This window comes from Myotis yumanensis, unplaced genomic scaffold (assembly GCF_028538775.1).
Source record: "Myotis yumanensis isolate MYYU_CA2020_CCGP unplaced genomic scaffold, mMyoYum1.0.hap1 SCAF_15, whole genome shotgun sequence".
Classification (NCBI taxonomy): domain Eukaryota; kingdom Metazoa; phylum Chordata; class Mammalia; order Chiroptera; family Vespertilionidae; genus Myotis; species Myotis yumanensis.
Genome location: NW_027223766.1, coordinates 52,727,757 through 52,747,222, shown reverse-complemented (window position 1 = coordinate 52,747,222; position 19,466 = coordinate 52,727,757). Strand labels below are relative to the sequence as shown.

The 19,466-nt window shown below is 64.3% G+C and overlaps 1 protein-coding gene across 1 annotated transcript in view; it reads left to right on the top strand.

The window, feature by feature from the left end:
• Window positions 1-19,195, top strand: part of AGO2 (argonaute RISC catalytic component 2) — a 43,137-nt gene extending 23,942 nt beyond the window's left edge. The window contains exons 4-19 of the mRNA XM_070392433.1: window positions 1,150-1,331; window positions 1,765-1,901; window positions 2,457-2,591; window positions 3,081-3,168; window positions 4,030-4,177; window positions 4,683-4,802; window positions 4,896-5,018; window positions 6,382-6,515; window positions 8,279-8,463; window positions 8,879-9,038; window positions 10,898-10,988; window positions 11,673-11,867; window positions 13,429-13,563; window positions 13,943-14,044; window positions 15,678-15,877; window positions 16,182-19,195. Of these exons, the coding sequence (XP_070248534.1) occupies window positions 1,150-1,331; window positions 1,765-1,901; window positions 2,457-2,591; window positions 3,081-3,168; window positions 4,030-4,177; window positions 4,683-4,802; window positions 4,896-5,018; window positions 6,382-6,515; window positions 8,279-8,463; window positions 8,879-9,038; window positions 10,898-10,988; window positions 11,673-11,867; window positions 13,429-13,563; window positions 13,943-14,044; window positions 15,678-15,877; window positions 16,182-16,290 (2,244 nt within the window). The 3' untranslated portion in view covers window positions 16,291-19,195. The remainder of the gene's footprint in view (window positions 1-1,149; window positions 1,332-1,764; window positions 1,902-2,456; window positions 2,592-3,080; window positions 3,169-4,029; window positions 4,178-4,682; window positions 4,803-4,895; window positions 5,019-6,381; window positions 6,516-8,278; window positions 8,464-8,878; window positions 9,039-10,897; window positions 10,989-11,672; window positions 11,868-13,428; window positions 13,564-13,942; window positions 14,045-15,677; window positions 15,878-16,181) is intronic.
• Window positions 19,196-19,466: the final 271 nt, after the last annotated feature.

The window sequence follows — 19,466 nt, the reverse complement described above, 5'->3', positions numbered from 1 at the left end:
CTGAGGAGAGGTGCCCGCACGGCAGTAGGCGTGTGCGTGTGCGTGTGCGTGTGCGTGTGTGTGTGTGTGTGTGTGTGTCCGTGGCCGTGGCAGTAAAACAAGGCTGACTTTCGCCGGTAGCCAGTGGTTCACCCAAGTGACAGACACGGGAGGCCTGCGTGCTCACAGCCGCCCTCTCTTCCTGTCTGTGTCCTGCTCCGGGGCAAGTGGCTGTTTAAAAAGTGGTGAAGTTCCCGCCTAGAAGGTGTCCCCGTGGGGGCGGCTCAGCTCGGAAGCCTCGCCTGCTGCCCGCTGTCAGGTGGCTTGCAGTGTTTGCTGTGCATTTAGTGGTCACCCTAAGGAGACAGAGCTCCTGTGCCCGTGGGCGGCTCCGGCTCCGGCTCTGGCAGGGGCTGTGCCCGATAAGAGGAGAGGCGTTGGGCCAGGGCGCCTCGTGATAAGGCTCCGTGCCGAAGGCTGGTGGCTTGGATAGCACGGGCACCCCTGACACAGGGCGATGGCCCGGTGTCCCCACTGGGGGTGCCAGGACCCTGCCCGCCAGCGCGGGAGGCGCCCCTGCAAACCAGCGAGCGGAGCATTGGAGACTCATTGGTGAGAGCTTCGCGTTTGACTGGACACTTGTTTTTGGTTAAAGTGTGAGAAGGAAAGCCGCACGGAGCCCATTCAGTCTCGTCTGCGTGTGTATCGCTGCGCCAGGGGCTCAGGAGCACTTTCCTTCGGGGGGGGGGGTCCCCACGCTGTTCGAATGTGAGACTTGCCCCCATAGAAGTTGGCAGCACAGCTCGGGGTAAAATAGGTCGTGTTCCTCTCTTAAGAAATATATATATTTATAATGGTTTCAGGGAGGAAGGGAGAGGGAGAGAGAAGCATCAGTGGTTCCTAGGTCGACGCTCAACCACGGAGCCGGGCGGGCAGGTCGGATTCTACGCCCACACGTCCGTCGGGGGAGGGTTTCTCTTCGTGACTCGGTCCCTGCAGAGCTCGCCGCCGTTGTTTCCGTTGGGGACAGAACTCCCAGGGCCCCGCAGGCCGCCCTGCCTCTTCTGGGGACGCGCTCCCTGAGGAGCCGACCCGACCCCCCCGGCCGAGCGTGACCCCCTCTGACGTGGGGCAGGGGCCGCGCGGATGACCTGCGCTCTGGGCCCCCAGGTGGAGCTGGAGGTCACGCTGCCGGGCGAAGGGAAGGACCGCATCTTCAAGGTGTCCATCAAGTGGGTGTCCTGCGTGAGCTTGCAGGCGTTACACGATGCACTTTCGGGGCGGCTGCCCAGCGTCCCCTTCGAGACGATCCAGGCCCTCGACGTGGTCATGAGGCACCTGCCGTCCATGAGGTGAGGCCCGCCGCGGTGGGGCGCGGGGACCTGGCCCCGGTCCCCTGGGACCGTCGTGTGCATTTGCATAGTGCAACCCCAGCAGTGCTAAGGGGAGGGGGGGGGCATTTTTAATGCGAAAGAGATTCCCGGGAATTCCCAGCCCAGCAGGGCCCCCCTCCCCGCGTGGGGTGCAGCTGCGGTTTCCGCTCTACGGGGCCTGAGTGTCGCCGTTCCACCGTCTCCCTGTAGCCTTCACACTTGGGACTTGTCAGGGGCATAGCGCCCGCGCTCCGCAGGACGGGGCGGCCCCGGAGGAGCCTGTCGGGGCTCAGGGCCCGGGCGTGATGAGACTTCTGCTTTATTCTGTGGTCACATCCCCGCCCACTCGCCACCTGCGCTCGCTGGGCGGGAGGTGGCGCAGCCGTGAGCTCAGCCGCGTCTCTGGTTGCAGGTACACGCCCGTGGGCCGCTCGTTCTTCACCGCCTCCGAGGGCTGCTCCAACCCCCTGGGCGGCGGCCGGGAAGTGTGGTTCGGCTTCCATCAGTCCGTCCGCCCTTCTCTTTGGAAAATGATGCTAAATATTGATGGTGAGCAGGGCTCGTTTTCACTGTGGGGCTGCGTGGGGCTTGCTGGGGCCGCGACCTCGAAGGGCCCGCGTGGCCGGCGCCTCCCGACGGCCTCTGCCGAGCCTGAGCTGCTGTGTCTCCGCCTGTGTCCCCTGCCTGGCGGTCGGCGTGGTCCTCGCGGCGGAGCCGCCCACAGGGCCCGCGTCTAACAAGGTCCCAGAGGCCGCAGCCCTGGCCTCGGGGCAGGATGGGGTTTTCTTGGGGGGATGAGTGGACCCCCCACTGCCTGTCCCCTCGTCTCCTGGTGGTTCTCAGGCTGTGCCCAGGGCTGTCACCTCAGAGAGCCCTGCCTCGGAGGGTCGGGAATCCAGCCTTCATGGGCGTGATGTTGGGGTGTCCGTCTCCAAGGGTGACGGTTGCCTCCAACAGCCCCTCAGGCGTGAACCGCTGGCTCTGCCCGCCTCCACGGCCCGAGGGTAGGCTTTGCGGTCAGTGAGGGGGGAGCGCAGGTGCCGCTCGCCTGCCCGCGGCGGGCGACCCCGTCACGCCCCTGCCTGTGTCTCTTCCCGCCTCCAGTCTCGGCAACGGCGTTCTACAAGGCACAGCCAGTCATCGAGTTTGTTTGTGAAGTTTTGGATTTTAAAAGTATTGAAGAACAACAAAAACCTCTGACAGATTCCCAAAGGGTCAAGTTTACCAAAGAAATCAAAGGTGGGTGCCGGCCCGGGTCCGAGGGGCGGGGGGCGGGGGCACCCCCAGGCGAGCGAGCAGCCGAGTGAGCCCACTTCTCCGCGGGGGCGGAAGCTCCTTGCCTCGATGCCTGTGGGCGCGGAGCGGGGGCGCCCACCAGCGTCCCTCCCGAGGTCCGGCCCAGCGACCGCATGGCTGTGCTCAGTGTCCTGGTTCTGGGGGTCACCTCGCAGCCCCACGCTGTCGCGCCCCCTCTGCCCGGGGCTCCTGGAGCGGCGACCAGGGCCCAGGGACCCGGCGTCTGCGCTTCGCTGAGGCTGCTCCGCGGGCCCTGCGGCGCTGCTGCTAAAAGGAGCCAAGGAGGCCCCGACCGCCGCAGTGGCCGAGGCCCCAGGCTGAGCCCGCGCGCCCCCCTCTCTGGCCGTGGCCTCGGCCGTGCTGGGGCGGAGGCGGCCCTGGGTGAGCCCGGGCCTGGCTGCCCGACGCTGAGGGGCTGCTCTGTGTCGCCAGGTCTGAAGGTGGAGATCACTCACTGTGGGCAGATGAAGAGGAAGTACCGCGTCTGCAACGTGACCCGGAGGCCGGCCAGCAACCAAACGTAACCGCTCCCCCGGCTCGTGGCCCTCCCACCAGGCAGGGGCCCAGTGGGGACAGTGGCTCCGGGGAAAGGATCCAGTCGGTTTTGAAATTAGCCCAGGGTTCCCAAACCTCCAAGTGGAAGGAACCTGGGGGCTCCCGCCAGCCCCCCGCCGTGTAGAGCAGGGGCTCCTCTGTCCCGAGCTCGGGGCTGAGCATGCTGGGAGCAGCGGGCTGCTCTCCCTCCCCCAGTTCCTGGGCGTGGCCCCGTCTTAGCTGTGAGGGGCCCTGGCTTCACTTACCAGCCGGATCCAGGGCCCTGGAGTGATTGCCAGGCTGCAGGGTGGGCACCGTCCTGGGGAGAAGCAGTAGGTGCGCCCCCCTCCTCCTCCGCAGGGTCTCCTGGCCCAGAGGGTGTGGGGCACTGGTCCCGCCCCGGCCCCCCCTGCGCACCGCCTCTGCCCCGGCCCACCCGCACGGTGGCGAGGGTGCCCGGCAGACCCGGAGGTGCAGGTCCGGCCGGCACCTGGAGCACACGGCCATGGACCAGTTTCAGAGCCAGAGTGTGTGGCGCGGTCGGCTGGGAAGCCGGGCCGTTCCCTCTGGGCTGGGCTTCATTTGTTTGCCAATTCCCCGCGTCCCCGCGTCCCTGTGGCCGCGTGTGCCGGTGGCATCCCTGCATAGCGGCCTCACAGGCGTTTTTATTTCCCAGTTGCTGGGAGCGTGGCAGGGCAGGGCCTCGGACGGTCCAGGTGACCCAGGGGGCGGGTGTGTTGTTGGCCCCTGGGCGGGGCCTTGGCTGTGTGCCCGAAGCATCGCCCTGAGGGGCGCAGCCCCAGGCAGGTGGGCGCACCATCCCCATGGGCCCCTCTTTGTCCCCTAGGTTCCCGCTGCAGCAGGAGAGCGGGCAGACGGTGGAGTGCACGGTGGCCCAGTACTTCAAGGACCGGCACAAGCTGGTCCTGCGCTACCCCCACCTCCCATGTTTACAAGTCGGGCAGGAGCAGAAACACACCTACCTTCCTCTTGAGGCAAGCGCCCCCCCCCCCCCCCCCATGTCCCCTGCGGGTCCTCGCCACGCCTCCGTTTCCCGTGAATCAGAAGGGTGTGGAGCTGCTCGCGTGGACGATGAGAGCTGGCGCCTCGTGCCGGCAGGTCCCTGGCGCCGGGTGGAACGTGCTCTGAGAATGAACTTTCTCACTGGTTGTTCGAAAATGCCCTGCCTGGGAAGAGGGCCCCCGGGGGCGCCCGGTCCTGGCGCTTTTCTGTCGGTGGTTTACACTCTCGGTCTTTGTGTACCCCCCACCCCCACCCCCCATCGAAGGCCGTGGCTCAGCTTTACCCGCGTGGCCCGGAGATGGACTTCCGTGGCGGGCAGCTGTTTCCCTGTGCGGATGGAGGCCACAGCCCGGTGTTGGGACAGCGCCCACAGGGTGGTGCCTTGTCACCTGCGGGGTCTAGTCCTGCTGTCAGCCCTGCCCCCCGTGTCCCGGGGCCCCCCAGCCCTGTGCTGACGCTGCGTCTGCGCCTCTGCAGGTCTGTAACATCGTGGCAGGACAGAGATGTATAAAGAAGTTGACCGACAATCAGACCTCAACCATGATCAGAGCGACAGCCAGGTCGGCGCCCGATCGGCAAGAGGAGATTAGCAAGCTGGTGAGTGTCCCGTACTGGGGTCGGCCGGGTGGGGACAGACACGGCTCTGGGAGCAGCAGACACCCCTGACTCTGCTGTTCTCCGCTTTCCAAGATGAGAAGTGCGAGTTTCAACACAGACCCCTACGTCCGGGAATTTGGAATCATGGTCAAAGATGAGATGACGGACGTGACTGGCCGGGTCCTGCAGCCGCCCTCCATCCTCTACGGGGGCCGGGTACGTGCGTGGGGCGGGGCCCGGGGTGCCCGCACATCGACCACGGGTGTTCCCCATCGGGTGCTGCCCCAAGTCCAGGCAGAGAAGTGAGTGAGGGCCGCACGGGAGCCGGTTTCCTTGGCTCTTCTTGAAGTTTTTCAGAGTCAGCCTCTGTCTCCTGAGGGTGACTGTTGTCTGTGGAGAGTGGCAGCCCTGCCCTGGGCCGCGAGCGCTCTCGGCGACGAGCTGCTTTCCAGGCCTTGCTGCTTCCCGCTGCCCCGGTGCCGGGGGCAGGGGGCGGGGGCTGCAGGCGCAGCAGTCGGTCACCTGGGCGTCTCTTTGGGTTTGCCCCCAGACCCCAGCTTTTATCAGCACGTAAGCAGAGGCGTCCTGGCCACCGAGCTTTCAGGGCTCATGCATGGGTCCCCTCCCTCCTCGTGGCTGGTCCCTTCGGTGCACAGCCTGGGGGGTGGGGCTCCGTGGTGAGCGGTGAGCGGCGAGCATGGAGGACGCAGCCCCGCCGGCTGCTTGCCTTCTCACCGAGGGCATGTTTGCTCCGAGTGAGTCCCCCGCCGCAGGGGGTAGTTTTGTTTGTAGGGTCTTTTTCTTTGGTGTTTTTTATGTTTTTGAGCTCAGAAGGCAGCAAGGAAATTGAAGGGAAAAGTCTCTTTTTCTCAGCTCGGTCGCCCCCAGGAAGCCATTGGTGTTTTCTCCTCTGCGAGCCGCCCAGGGGTGGGCCGCAGGGTTTTCACCCTTCTTGTGCACAAGGCATATGATTCTATTTTATTTTAATTGGTTTCAGAGGAAGGAAGAGGGAGAAACATCAATGAGGAGAGAGAACCATTGATTGGCTGCCTCCCCCACGCCCCACACTGAGGGGATCGAGCCCTCAACCTGGGCATGTGCCCCGACTGGGAATCCAACCGTGACCTCCTGGTTCATAGGTCGACACTGAGCCACACCGGCCGGGCTGCAGATGGCGTATTAAATGCACTTCTGCACCTTGCTTTATTTTTTACTTAGTATTTTCTCTTGGAGCCCATAGAAATCTTGGAGATGGTTGCATGTATATGTGACGTGAGTTACATAGTGTCCCTGTCTACTCAGCCACCATCCTCCATTCACCTCTTCATCTCTTCATCTACCCACCCATCCATCCATCCACCCAGCCAGCCAGCCATCGTCCATCCCCCTGTGTCCATCCATCCGTCCTACCCCCCCCCCCGCAGCCGCCTGGACCCTGCAGTCCTGGGCAGCTCGCGGTGGGCGACACAGGTTCCGTCTGAGCCTCAGCAGCCACCGTCTGGTCGGGGACAGTGACAAAACCCCAGGGTCGAGGACTGCATTGCCATTGTTCTCACTCTGACCGTCTTGCCATTTGCAGAATAAAGCGATTGCCACGCCTGTGCAGGGCGTCTGGGACATGAGGAACAAGCAGTTTCATACGGGCATTGAGATCAAAGTGTGGGCCATCGCCTGCTTCGCACCCCAGCGCCAGTGCACCGAGGTCCACCTCAAGTAAGGCACCAGCGGCCGAGCAGGCTCGGGCGGGAGGGACGGGGTGGGCAGCCTCTCCCAGTCTCAGAGCCACAGCCGGGCAGGGACAGGCCGGGCAGGGACAGGCCTCGCAGGGACAGGCCGGCAGGGACAGGCCTCGCAGGGACAGGCCTCGCAGGGACAGGCCGGGCAGGGACAGGCCGGCAGGGACAGGCCGGGCAGGGACAGGCCGCGCAGGGACAGGCCTCGCAGGGACAGGCCTCGCAGGGACAGGCTGGGCAGGGACAGGCCTCGCAGGGACAGGCTGGGCAGGGACAGGCCTCGCAGGGACAGGCGGTGCGGTGCGGGCCCCTCCCCACTGCGGCTCGGAGCCGTCGTCCGAGCAGAGGGAAAGGCAGCACAGATGAGACGAGAGAACAGCAAACGGGAGTGAGTGTAAAAAGGAGGTGAGAGCCCTAACCGGTTTGGCTCACTGGATAGAGCGTCGGCCTACGGACTGAAGGGTCCCAGGTTCGATTCCGGTCAAGGTGTAGTTGCAGGCACATCCCCAGTGGGGGGTGTGCAGGAGGCAGCTGATCGATGTTTCTAGCTATCCCTCTCCCTTCCTCTCTGTAAAAAAATCAATAAAATATATTAAAAAAAAAAAAAGGCGAGAGTGAGAGAGAGAAGCGGACTCAGTGAACGTTAGCTACACAATCCGTGCGGAGGGAGACGGAGAAAATGAGCCAGAAGGAGGCCGGGATGGTCAGAGGCGGCCTTATTCCCTGGAAGGGGCGGAATGGAAGTCGTCTGGGCAGCTGTCCTGGGCAGGGAGTGTGCCCGACAGCCCAGCCAGGGATCGCCCCTCCAGGGAGCTGGGCAACGCGGGGCCAGCCAGCTGCACAGCCTTTGAAAGCAGCGCGGTGAGCCGCAGCGTCCCGCACGGCGGAGCCTCCTCCTCCCTCGGGTGGCAGCGGGAACGACAAGACCAAGGCCGGGGAGTGTAGCCAAGAACATTTCTGCAGAGGGAGCTGCCGTGGGGGAGGGGCTGTGGGGGAGGCTGCGGTCGGCCCCCACGCCCAGGGCCAGCTGGCCGCCCGAGAGCCTCAGAGTCGAGCTGGGGCCCACGTCTGGGCCGGGCCGTCCCCGGGGTCTGTCCTTGGCCCCTTCCTTCCGCTTTGCCTGGAGCCGAGTGCCCCGCGGTCAATGCACGTGGACGCTAAATGCAGGCGTGAACGTGTTTCTTTGTCGACATCGGCCGGCCGGGCTGGATCTGTGTCCTCAGCCTCTCTGTAGAAGGCGACGTTATTTTTGCTCCAGAGCTTAAAATAGAGGCTGGCGTGTGTGCCTGCCGCGGAGCCTCGGCCTGCTGCCGGCAGCTGCAGGTGTTACTCTAGCTTCACTGTCCTGCTTTTTCCACGATTATGTCATCCACGTCTCCGAGCTGTGCACACGAGGGCAACGGTCCCTCCCACAGCGGTTGGCATTGACGGCCTGAGCGGGCGGGTGTGTCTCCCGGAAGCGGGGCTGTGAGCACAGCACCTCTTCCCTCTGCACAGGGGCCACGGCCGGGGTGGGGGCCAGTGTGGGGCCTGTTGGGAGTCTTCCGGTTTATTGGAGCAGAATAGCTGGGGTGACTCCTCAGCGGCCTGTGGGTGCCTAGCACTGCACCCTTTTCCACGCGTGAACGCGCGGCCCAGCTCTGTCCAGGGCGGCGGCTCCGACCCCGCCCCCCGGGCACGGGTTGGGTTGGGTCTGGACTCCAGCTCGCGGGGGCTCCTGGCCTGACACGCCCTCTCCTCCAGGTCCTTCACGGAGCAGCTCAGAAAGATCTCCAGGGACGCGGGGATGCCGATCCAGGGCCAGCCGTGCTTCTGCAAGTACGCCCAGGGCGCCGACAGCGTGGAGCCCATGTTCCGGCACCTGAAGAACACATACACGGGCCTGCAGCTGGTGGTGGTCATCCTGCCGGGCAAGACCCCCGTCTACGGTAGGCGGGCGGTGGGCGGGAGCAGCGGCTGCTTCCCGGGGAGCCGGGCGGTGGTGGGGGTGGGCCCGGCTCACTCTGTGAGCTCAGCCTGGTGTTAGCCGAGGATGCACAGGCTTCGGGGCATTTATTGTTATTAACGCCTCGAGTCCTGGGCGCTGTGGGGGAAGATGGCGTTCCGCCCCAGGAGTGCCAGCCCCTGGCTTCCAGCGGGCTCTGCCCATCCCTCCTGTCCGAGGAGTGAGGGCGGGCAGTGCTGGAGCCAGAACCTGAACCCAGGGGCTCTGATCTCCCTGCGCCTGCCTGGCCCCGTCTCCCAGACACGCGGCAGGCGGCGCGGGGTGGACAGGGTGGGCGGGCGGGGCGAGAGCTCGGGGAGGTACCAGGAGAGCGGCCTGAGCGCCCCCCTCTGTCACAGCCGAGGTGAAGCGTGTGGGGGACACGGTGCTGGGGATGGCCACCCAGTGCGTGCAGATGAAGAACGTGCAGCGGACCACGCCGCAGACGCTGTCCAACCTCTGCCTGAAGATCAACGTCAAGCTGGGGGGCGTGAACAACATCCTGCTGCCGCAGGGCAGGTGAGGCCCGGGCGGGGCGCGTGTCACTGTCGCTGACAGATGCTGCAGCTGCTGGGGGCGGGCGCGGTCAAGTGGGAAGAATCAGAGTTTAGCATCTGGCGGGCGTGACCTTGGGCCCTGGCTCTGCGACCAGGGTCCATAACTGGCTCAGTGCGTGGACTGAAGGAGGGCCCGTGAGTGCAGGTGGCGAGCTCAGGTGGCAGGTCTGTGTGTGTTGAGTGGCTGCTGTGTGCCAGGGCTGGGCCACAGCAGTGAGCACAGGGACAGAGACGGCTCAGGAGGGCGAGGCCAGCACGGAGGGCGCAGCTCTGGGCGCCTGGGAGCAGAGCCTTCTGACAGACAGGCAGGGCTGCGCCCGCAGGAGGGGACGGAGGGGGCGCCCTTGGGCAGGATGCTGCAGTTGGAGGTCCGAGAGTGAATGGGGTCTGTCTGACCTTGTTCCCAAAGCACAGTCGGCTCCTGGAACCGCAGGGCCCCGAGCTCCTGCCTCATCCCCGGAGGAGGGGCTGGGGTGGGGAGGGGGCACTCAGAGACCTGTTGGGTTTGGCTGAGAGGAGAGGAGATTCCGGGATGAGTCCAAGGTCCCGGGCGGGTGGAGAGAGAAGGCAGCGTTGGTGGTGAGGAAGCCTGGAGGGCCCCCTGGGGGTGTGTGTGGGTGTCGGCCTCTGTCCTCCTCGAGGGGAGACGGTGGGTGGAGGGTGAGGTCTGGTGTCAGGGCTCCTGGTGTGGAGGTGGGACTTAACGCCCCCCTGGCGGAGGGTGCAGACAGGAGGGATGTGGGGGTCTGGGGCTAAAGGTCATGGGGGTCAGGAGCTGGCAGTGGAGCCTGAGAAGGGAGGGGAGGGTCCTCCAAGGACCCCAAAGTGGTTTGTCCTGAGGCTGGACGGGTGGCGTGCAGGTCAGGCAGGTAGTTGGTGACCTTGCAAAGAGGAGTCTGGTTGCCGTGGCAATATGGGGAAGCTTTGCCGCAGGTGCTCCAGGCGAGCGAGCGAGGCGGGGAGGGAGCCGTGGGAGGAGCGTGGAGCCCAGCGGCAGGTTTGAGTCACGGCTGCAGTGGATGCTGTTGGGAATGATCCAGAACTGAGGGTGGGAGCAGCAGGGTGTGGGTGCAGGCGGGCGGGGCCGAGGCCTACGCTCCTCCAGCTGCTGCTCACAGCCTCCCCAGCGGTGGCGCTCGGCGTTAGGGGAGGGGTTGGTAGGAGGCCTTCTAACCCCAGAAGCTCAGGTCGGGCTGTGAGGCGGGGCAGTGGGCGGGGCGGTGGGCGGGGTGCCCGCCAGCCCCCTGTACAGATGTGGGGAGGACTGTGTCCAGTGGCCGCGTCCCACGCTCGGGAAGGGGTAGCAAGCAGCTTCCCATGTCCTGGGGAGCCAGGCTGCCGGTGGTTAGACCGCGCTGGGCACGGATGGGGGACTTGCCTACGTTTGTGGGCGCTGACGGGGCACATCCCCCCCCCCCCCCCCCCGTTCCCTCACTCCACTCAGGCGGGGGGTCCTCAATGCTTGGGGGGCTCCATGTGAGTGCTGTCGGGGCCCCTCTGAGGCGACTCCCGTTGCTCCCTCTGCCTGGGTGGGAAGCACCCTGTCCTCCTGGGGGGCCAGGAAGGATTATTTGGGAAACGTTCTGTGTGTGCAGAGATGGAACCTCCCCCCCCCCCCCCCCCGCCCCGTCCAGCCTCAGCGGCCGGCCCACCACACCTCTCCCCATGGTTCTTCCGAAGCTCACGTGGCCTTGCCACGTGCTGTGAGGCTTTCTGAGTGTGTCGCTAAGAGAACCTCGCCCAGTGCCCTGGCCACCCAGGAGCGGGTGCCCGCGCGGAGTGGGCGGTGCCCGGCCTCGGCCTCAAGCTCTCTCTCCGCAGGCCGCCCGTGTTCCAGCAGCCGGTCATCTTCCTGGGGGCTGATGTCACGCACCCCCCCGCGGGGGACGGGAAGAAGCCTTCCATCGCTGCCGTGAGTGCTGCGCTGTCCGCCGGCCCGGCGGGGGGAGGGGGGTCGGGGGGTGGGGGGACACGGTCCCATTGCGGCCAGACGGCCAGAGCTCTTCCTGAGAGCAGGAGGCTGACACATGGCAGCTGGGTCCCGGGTCCTGTGGGAAAGGCACTGGGAGGCGCTGCCGGCGGGTCAGTACGACTGCGGAGCAGGGAGAGCGGCGTGTTAGCACCAACAGCCCCCCAACCAGCCCTGTCTGTCCCACCAAGGGGGGCGCTGCTCCTGGCGGCCTCGCCGCACTCCGGCAGACCGAGGCTTGACGGCCCTGTTTTTAAGCGCGTGCGCGGCTGGAACCGAAGTCCTCCCACTCCTCCTAACCCTGAGGTTGCCCGGGAGGCGGTGTGGCGGCCTCGGTTCACGTGACCCTGCTGACACCCGGCCGCTGCCCCTTCCGCGGGCTGAGCCCGGCCTCTGTCGGGGGTAGGAGCGTCGGCCCCGGTGGGGCTGCCAGAGGGCCGTGTGGCCGTGTGTGCTCGTCGTTTGTCCGGAGCCACCTGTTGGGTTTCCCTCTGCCCAGGGCAGCTCGTGGGTCCAGTCCCGGCTCCGTGCCAGGCACGGGGCCAATGCCAGCTTCCCTCCACACGGGGAGCCCAGGCCCGAGAGAAGTGGCAGCACTGCTCCTGACGCGCCGCCTCCTGCCCGCAGGTCGTGGGCAGCATGGACGCCCACCCCAACCGCTACTGCGCCACCGTGCGGGTGCAGCAGCACCGCCAGGAGATCATCCAGGACCTGGCGGCCATGGTGCGCGAGCTGCTCATCCAGTTCTACAAGTCCACGCGCTTCAAGCCCACGCGCATCATCTTCTATCGGGACGGCGTGTCCGAGGGGCAGTTCCAGCAGGTGGGCCCTCCGCGCTCTGTGCTCAGCGTGTCTGGGGTCTGCCTGTCTGTCCGGCCGAGCGGCTTCTCGGGGTCTCTGCACAGAAGGGGGTGCAATCTACAGCCTGTCCTACCGCCCCCTGTGCCTGTGCTTGTCAGGTCACGGGGACGGTGGGCACGGGCGGCGACGCTGAGGCAGGACAGACGGGGCGGGAGGAGCGAGGGGTGGGCTTGGGGCTGGAGAGCTGTGCGGGCGGAGGCAGGGTGTGGGGGAGGCTTTGTGGGGTGGGCACCCCATCGTGCTGCAGTGCGCAGGCAGGCAGTGAGTGCCGTGATGGAGAAGCACACCGGGCGGGGCGGATGGCTGGGAGCCCTTAGAACGCAGTCAGCAGGCCCGGCCGGCCGCTGTTTGGATGTGGAGGGAGGGGCAGCATCTTGGGGGACGTGGAGGGAGGGCGGTCTGGAAGGCGGGGTGCGTCACGGGCGCAGGGAGCACCGCAGGAGGGCGGAGAGCCGGAACAGCAGCCGCGGCGCCTCCAGGTCGGGGCCCTGGGCACAGGAGTCGGTCCCGCCCGGGTCTCGGAGGGTGTCCCTGCGTGTGCCCCTGGCCGGGTGACTGCCCCTCTGCTCCCGCCACGTCCCCAACACACGCGTCACTGGGCGATGCTCTCGGGGGCAGAGGCGGGGTGCGGGCGGGAGGAGCCTGAGGGCCGCCCTGGTGCCTGGGTGAGCTGCTGGGTGCAGGGCGGGGCGAGGGGGATGGGCTGGACGCTCCCTCGCCTGTTGGGTGCCGAGGCCGGCGGGCCCGTGGCACCGCCTGCGCAGAACTCCGGGCCGCCTCCCTCCGGCTGGAAGGGTGCTCCTCTGAGCTCCAGCCTTCGTTGTCTAGTTCCGCCCTCGTCTCCTGTAGGGTTGGAGGCATAGTCAGGGCAGCAGAACAGTGTTTAGTGGGGACGGTCACTGAAGCCTCAGGGGTGTGTGGGGACGTCCCCCGTCTTCTCTGATGACAGACGGAGGGAACGAGACGGGGCCTCGCCGTCCTGTGCCCTAACTCCGGGGCTCCCGGGCACACGCTTTGCACGTCACTTTAGTCTGCACAGCAAGCTTGCAAGGTCGGTGGTCCCATCTGAAGAGTGAAAACCGGGATCAGAGAGGGTGCCTGGCTTCCCCCAGCCACACAGCTGCTCGTGTCAGATGAGGACTTGGACTTGCCTCCGACGCCTAAGCCAGTGTCTTTTCTACTAGGCCCTCCGCTCTTCTCCACACAGATGTGGCGAGGGCTGTGCTGTGTCCCCCGCCGCGCCTCATGCCACTGCGGCCTTTACCAGCATTTCGCACACTCCGTGCTGAGCGCTTTGCCATCTTCTCATTGAAACCACTGGCCCCTGAGGCCTGGGTGTCAGTCTCCCCGTTATACAAACGGAGGCGTAGGTCCCGAAAGGCAGAGCACGCAGCCATTAACACGCCGGCGGGACTTGGAGCCCTGGCTGCAGCTACGTGTCACGTGCTGCATGTTCCTAAGCGACTTGTTCCCGGCAGCAGACCCTGAGGACACACTGGCCTGACGCCCTCTGTCCCCGCAGGTCCTGCACCACGAGCTGCTGGCCATCCGCGAGGCCTGCATCAAGCTGGAGAAGGACTACCAGCCGGGCATCACGTTCATCGTTGTGCAGAAGCGGCACCACACGCGGCTCTTCTGCACGGACAAGAACGAGCGGGTGCGTCCTCGCCGCGGGGCCTGCCAGGTTCTGGGAGCCGCTGCCCTCGGAGGGCTGTGTGGGGTCCGGGCCTGGGGCATTAGAGACGCGCTGTCCTCCGTTTGGTGAGCACGTGGCCCTGTGAGTCCCACGGGTCCGGCGGAGACGTGCTTTAGCTGATAAAGGGCCGGGAGGCGGCTCTGAAAGAGAACCGCTAGTGAGCAGCCATGGCTGTGGCCGGTCCGAAAAGTGCTGAGCGAATGTGTCCGTCAATTTAAAGAGCTGAACAGGGCCCGTGGAGGGGGGCCCAGCCTCAGGGCGGGGGGCAGGGCTTGCTGGGCTTCCTCGGCTGCCCCCACGTCCCCCTCCGGGCACGGCTGACACTCCTGTGTTGCTGAAGGTCGGGAAGAGCGGAAACATTCCAGCAGGCACCACCGTGGACACGAAGATCACCCACCCGACCGAGTTCGACTTCTACCTGTGCAGTCACGCTGGCATCCAGGTGAGGCAAAGGCTCCCCTTTGGGCCTCTCAGTGTCTGTGACGTCAGGTCACACTCAGCAAACACATGCAGGTGTGACCCTCGGGGTGGGACTCGGTGGGGAGCACTTAGCAGGGGCCCCAGCCGTGGTCAGGGGCTCGGGACCACAGGGCATTGGGGACAAGGGACCCACTGGGAAGCTGGGGTGCATTTCAGATGAGATAAGGTCCAGGCAGGAGCGGTGAGTGCCAGGTGCCGGCGCATGGGTGGGGGCAGGGTGTCCCTGGGCCTGGTGCTTAGCAAGCGGGGTGAGAGCTCAGGTGACAAGACCACCTGGTGAAGGTCGGCCTCGCACCAGGTGACGAGGAGGGCTCCGGAGTTGTGGGAAGGGCGGTGAGGGACGAGGGGCCGCCTCGGTGAGCTCACACCCCGTGGTGGGGTCCACGTGTGTTTGCTGGGCACCTGGGGAAGTGTCTCTGGCTCGCCCGTCTCTCGGGGAAGAGGGTGGTCCTGAGGGAGGGCTGCCAGCGGGTGCAGTGCCGGCAGCCCATTGCCAGCTGAGCACCGGGAGTCCAGCCTGGGTGCTGCCTGCCTCAGAGCCCAGCACACGGGCTCGGTCTGAGTCTGTGTAGGACTTGAGTAACCCTCCCCAGAGAACGGGAACCTAAAATTTGGGACTTCACTGTGAACTTGGTAGTTGGACTGTTACTGCCCGACGCCGAGGTGTGGCCTGTCGGCCTGGTGCACCCAAGGCCCAAAACGGCTCTTCCATGTTCAGTTGCTAAGAGGAAAAAGAGAGGCTGAGCCTTGGAGACAGTGGCCTCCCTGCGGGGCCCTGGGCAGCCCCTCTCCCACTCACGGCCTCCAGCAGGCGCCCTTCCACATGGGCCCACGTGCGAACACGGAGGGGCGGGGGCGCCTGTCCTCTGCTGAGACACTTAGGGCTGGGACACATGGGCCTCGAGGGGCAGGCCCCCTTACACAGAACACCCCGCCCCCCACCCCTTTGACAGCCACCAGCGAAATGGCAAAGTGGGGGTGGGGCGGGGACGTGACATCTGGCACTGTGCCGAGCACAGGGGTGAGCGGGCAGCCGTGGCTGGACCGGAGGAGGCAGGCGGGACTTTGCGGGAGGCGGGCGGGTGGGCCGGCTGAGCAGTGTGGCAGCTGTGAGGGTGCCCACGCCGGCGCCTTCTGTGCCCCGTGTTGGGGGGCGAGGCTGCCAGCTCCCACTCCCTTCAGTTTCAAAAGATTTCCAGCTTCACAAACTGCGTAAGTAACACGCGTGTGCCAACTCCCTTTTTAAAGTGAGTTTTAAAAGATGGTCTTCTTGCCTGTAGATAAGACATTGTAGAAACCCGAACTTTACGGTGGTGCAGCCCCAGAACAAACATTTCTCTAGTGTTTTATATCTTTCCTATGGTTTTTTGTATGTGAATAAGTGTGTGCGGTCTGTGTTTACACGCCTGTGAAATACATCTCCTGGTGCCTTTTACAATGATGTGTAATAACGTCGCTGTCTCGCTAAACACTGTGTCCTTGGTGAGGAGCGTGCGAGCGGTGAGCGGCTGGGCACAGCCTGTTGGCGGTGCCCTCGCGGTGAGCGCTGCGTCTCTGACCCGCCCCCCCCCCCCCCCCCCCCCGTCTGCTTTCAGGGAACAAGCAGGCCCTCCCACTACCACGTGCTTTGGGATGACAATCGTTTCTCTTCCGACGAGCTGCAGATCCTCACCTACCAGCTGTGTCACACCTACGTGCGCTGCACGCGCTCGGTGTCCATCCCAGCGCCGGCATACTACGCTCACCTGGTGGCCTTCCGGGCCAGGTACCACCTGGTGGATAAAGAACATGACAGGTGAGTGGCAGCCTCTCCTGGCCACAGCCTCAGCAGGGGTCGCTTCCCAGACAGGCTGTGCCAGCTGCTTTTCCGGAGCCAACAGAGGCCCGGATGCCCCGAGCCCAGCTGTTAGCAGCTGTCTGGGCGCGGGCGCGGGGGCGTGGCCCCGGCCTGGCATGGGGCGTGGCCCCGGCGGGGCGCGGGGCGTGGCCCCGTCCGGGCGCGGGGGCGTGGCCCCGTCCGGGCGCGGGGGCGTGGTCCTGGCCGGGCGCGGGGCGTGGCCCGGCCGAGCTGACCAGGCTGCCTCTGTCCCTGTCCCCAGTGCTGAAGGAAGCCATACCTCCGGGCAGAGTAACGGGCGGGACCACCAGGCGCTGGCCAAGGCGGTCCAGGTCCACCAGGATACGCTGCGCACCATGTACTTTGCTTGACATGTTGTGTTTACGATTGTGTGCGGAGTCGGATTCACACGAGACCAGCGACACTCAGACCAACCGACGCCAGCCCCGTGGCAGCCAGCACTGGACACCACGCGTCGTGGACTCAGCCGAGGCTCCTTTCCCAGAATGCCTTCCGTCCGGACTTCACACTCGTTCTGAGCTGCAGACCTGTATGAGACCCCACTGTCGCAGGAGAGATGGTTTGCCAAAATCTATCCGCTGCTTATTAAATAGTCCCGTATTTCCTAAAAACATCTCCTAAAAGCAGTCTATGAACTCAGGGCTTTAAAACATTTTTAATTTATTTGGTCATTCGATTAACTTGTTTTTAACACGTGATTCTGTATGGAATTGATGGGCTCAAACTAGCTGTGAGCGTTCTCTGAGGGTGAAAGCAACGCAAACACTATTGTGGTTTTAAAGCCTTGACCATTCTGACGTTGTCACTCACGCGTGTCCCACGCGACACTCGTGTGCCCTGACGTGGCTCCGCAAGCTCTTAGGGACCCGCGGTGGGTGCCCCACCCGCGGGGAAAGGGGCTGGGACACCAGAGACCACGCCCACTCGACATTTCTAGGTCCAGAGAGATTGGCAGCCAAGTGCCATTTTAATAAAAATTTATTTAAAAAAAACAAAAAAAAAAAAGAAGAAAAAAGATGGTATGCCGACAGTCTAATGGTGAGATTGGTCCTCTAGGACTGTGACATTTATTTTCCAAAGTTTCTAAAGAATACGGGTCTGTGGTGATGATACAGTACAATCCTTTCACTGTATGTCTTTAATGTAGAGAATATATATATCTGGTTGCAGTATTAATGTGAGCGCTCGGCGCTGTCTCAGTTCCTGGCACAGGGACTTCTTGTGCTTGGTGTCGGGGCCGGGAGGCCGCCCCGTGGGTCTCAGCTTCGGCGCAGAGTGCACGGCGGACTCACTGACAGCGACCGCCCCGTGTAGACTGTCGCCTGTACCTTCGGGCCGGTGCGCTCACAGCATTCACTCGAGCCCGCCCTGCCTCCTCGCCGGGTGTGGCCCAGCCGATGAAGCACAAGTGGAATGTACGGACCTTTCCGCCCCTGGGAGGCACGTCCGTGTGCTGGGTGTCATAGGATCTGTGTGCGGAGACCCACAGAAAGCCGTCGGCGGGGCTCTGCCGGGCGCCTTGTCCCCGGAGGGCAGCTGAGGGCCGCCAGCGTGAGGGCCAGACCCTGCCGCAGGGATCTGCCTTCTGGGCCCCGGCGTGGGGGTGCCACCCCAGAAACCATTGCACTAAGAGGGAGGCCACGACAGCTGGAAGGTGACGGCCGACGGCTCTGTGCCACGTGGGCTCGTCCCGGCAGCAGCTCCATCGAGGGTCCGGTCCACGTCCATTGTAGAGACTCGAGGAAGGAGACAGCCTTCCCGTGCTGCTTCGTGCTGTTTCCTGTCCCTGCTGACACTTACCTCTGGTGCCGTGGTGGCGGGGATCCCGACGGGGCTGCCTCCGCTGGAGTGGGCGCCCACTGTCTCCTGTCTGTGCTCCGAGGGCCGGGGGCAGGGAGTGCGAGGGGCTGTCGTGGACACTCGGCCCGGATTTTGGCGGCGGTGACAAGGGTGGACATGATTTGTGCAGCCATCTACGCTGAGTGGTGCGTGCGTGTACGTGTGTGCATGTGGTGTCTCATCGGTGGCATACGTCTCTTCTTGCTGTATCTCGTCTGTTTCAACGACAGAAGCCTTTGCTCTGAGAAACGTCGCAGCTCCCTGTCCTGTTGGCAAGTGGCACTTTCTCCCGCTCCGGACACCGCCCGCTCCTGGCGCCTCCCAGGGCTTCCCGCCCAGGAGGGACCTTCACTCACCCGCTCTCAAGTTAGGTCCGCTTCCAGCCACTTTTAGGATCATCGAACCCTGTTTGCTTCAAAGGCGTGTTTGTCACATGTGCGGCAGGATCGCGGTCCGGGCCGCGTGGTGCTCGGAGGAAGTGCAGGCTCCCGGCCTCGCTGCGGCCTCCGGGCCCGGGGCTGCCTGACGTCTGGGACCCCGTCTAGAGCCTGTGGAGGGGGCCCCTGGCCATGAAGCTCTAAGCTAAAACCTGGCAGAAAATTACACCCAAATTCTTTACAAATTATTTCGAGGCAACATTTGCTTTTCAGTGACCACAGCACTTTCCTTTCTGTAGCCTGTGCTTGTTTCATAAAACGCTCCACTGATGAATGGAGCACTGCTAAATGTTACACTGCTAAAGGCATCAGCAGCCGCCCGGCCGTCCTGACTGCTCGCCCCCGCCCGGGGCCACCTCAGGCTCAGGCTGTCTGCGCCCCACCCCACTGTTAGTAAGGTGTGCCTTGCTTGAAGCAAACTGAATGTGAAATGAAATGATGGTGTAGAAATCGGGATTCGTATCAAAGAAAAACGGGCATTTATCTCGTCTCTTTAAAAGAGCTCTCCAGTTAGATGCTTCTGTTGGGACCCTTCGTAGCTGCTTGAAAATATTCTCTGAGGAAAATCAGCGCAGCCCCATTTCCTCACTTCTGTCTGTCCCGTTGGACAAGCCCCGCCCCAACTCCCCCCAGAGCCATCAGAGTCGCCATTTTGCAGAAGAGACCTTTGTGCCGCGCGCACAGGGGGCCGGGCTCGGTGATTCGGTGAGGCTGGGCGAGCCTCTGCTTTTAGAAGGGGCGGCTCTGTCTCCGTTTGGGCCAGGTTTTCTGTCTGAGGGGCCCTCACGCAGACACTGACTCACTGGCTGCGGCACAGAAGGGCCCCGATTTTCTTGTCCCAGATCGAGTTGCTTCTTGGGGTTGCCCTCACGCTCCCCAGAGTGAATGTGTGCGCCCTGGATCCACAACGGAGCCCTGTCCGCGGCCCCGGGAGGGAGCTGTTGGCCCGGTTCCGCATGCGGCTAGGAGCGGGTGCCCGCTCCGTTCCTGCAGCAGGGGCGGGGGGCGGGGGGCGGCGGCGGCGCTGATGCGTGTTGTATGTTGTGTTTACTGTTGCTCAGTGCCGATGTTGCTGTTACTTTTGCCTTTCTGCTCTGGTTTGGTTTGGCCCGTGTGGGTGTCCTGGTGCACGTGGCACCTGATTTGTAAGCTAGAAGTCATTTTCCCAGCTTGTACGAGTCGCCTAAAGTTTACCTGCAGCTTTGCCGGCTGATTTATTTTTGAAAGCCACAAATGTAAGTTTTCTGGAT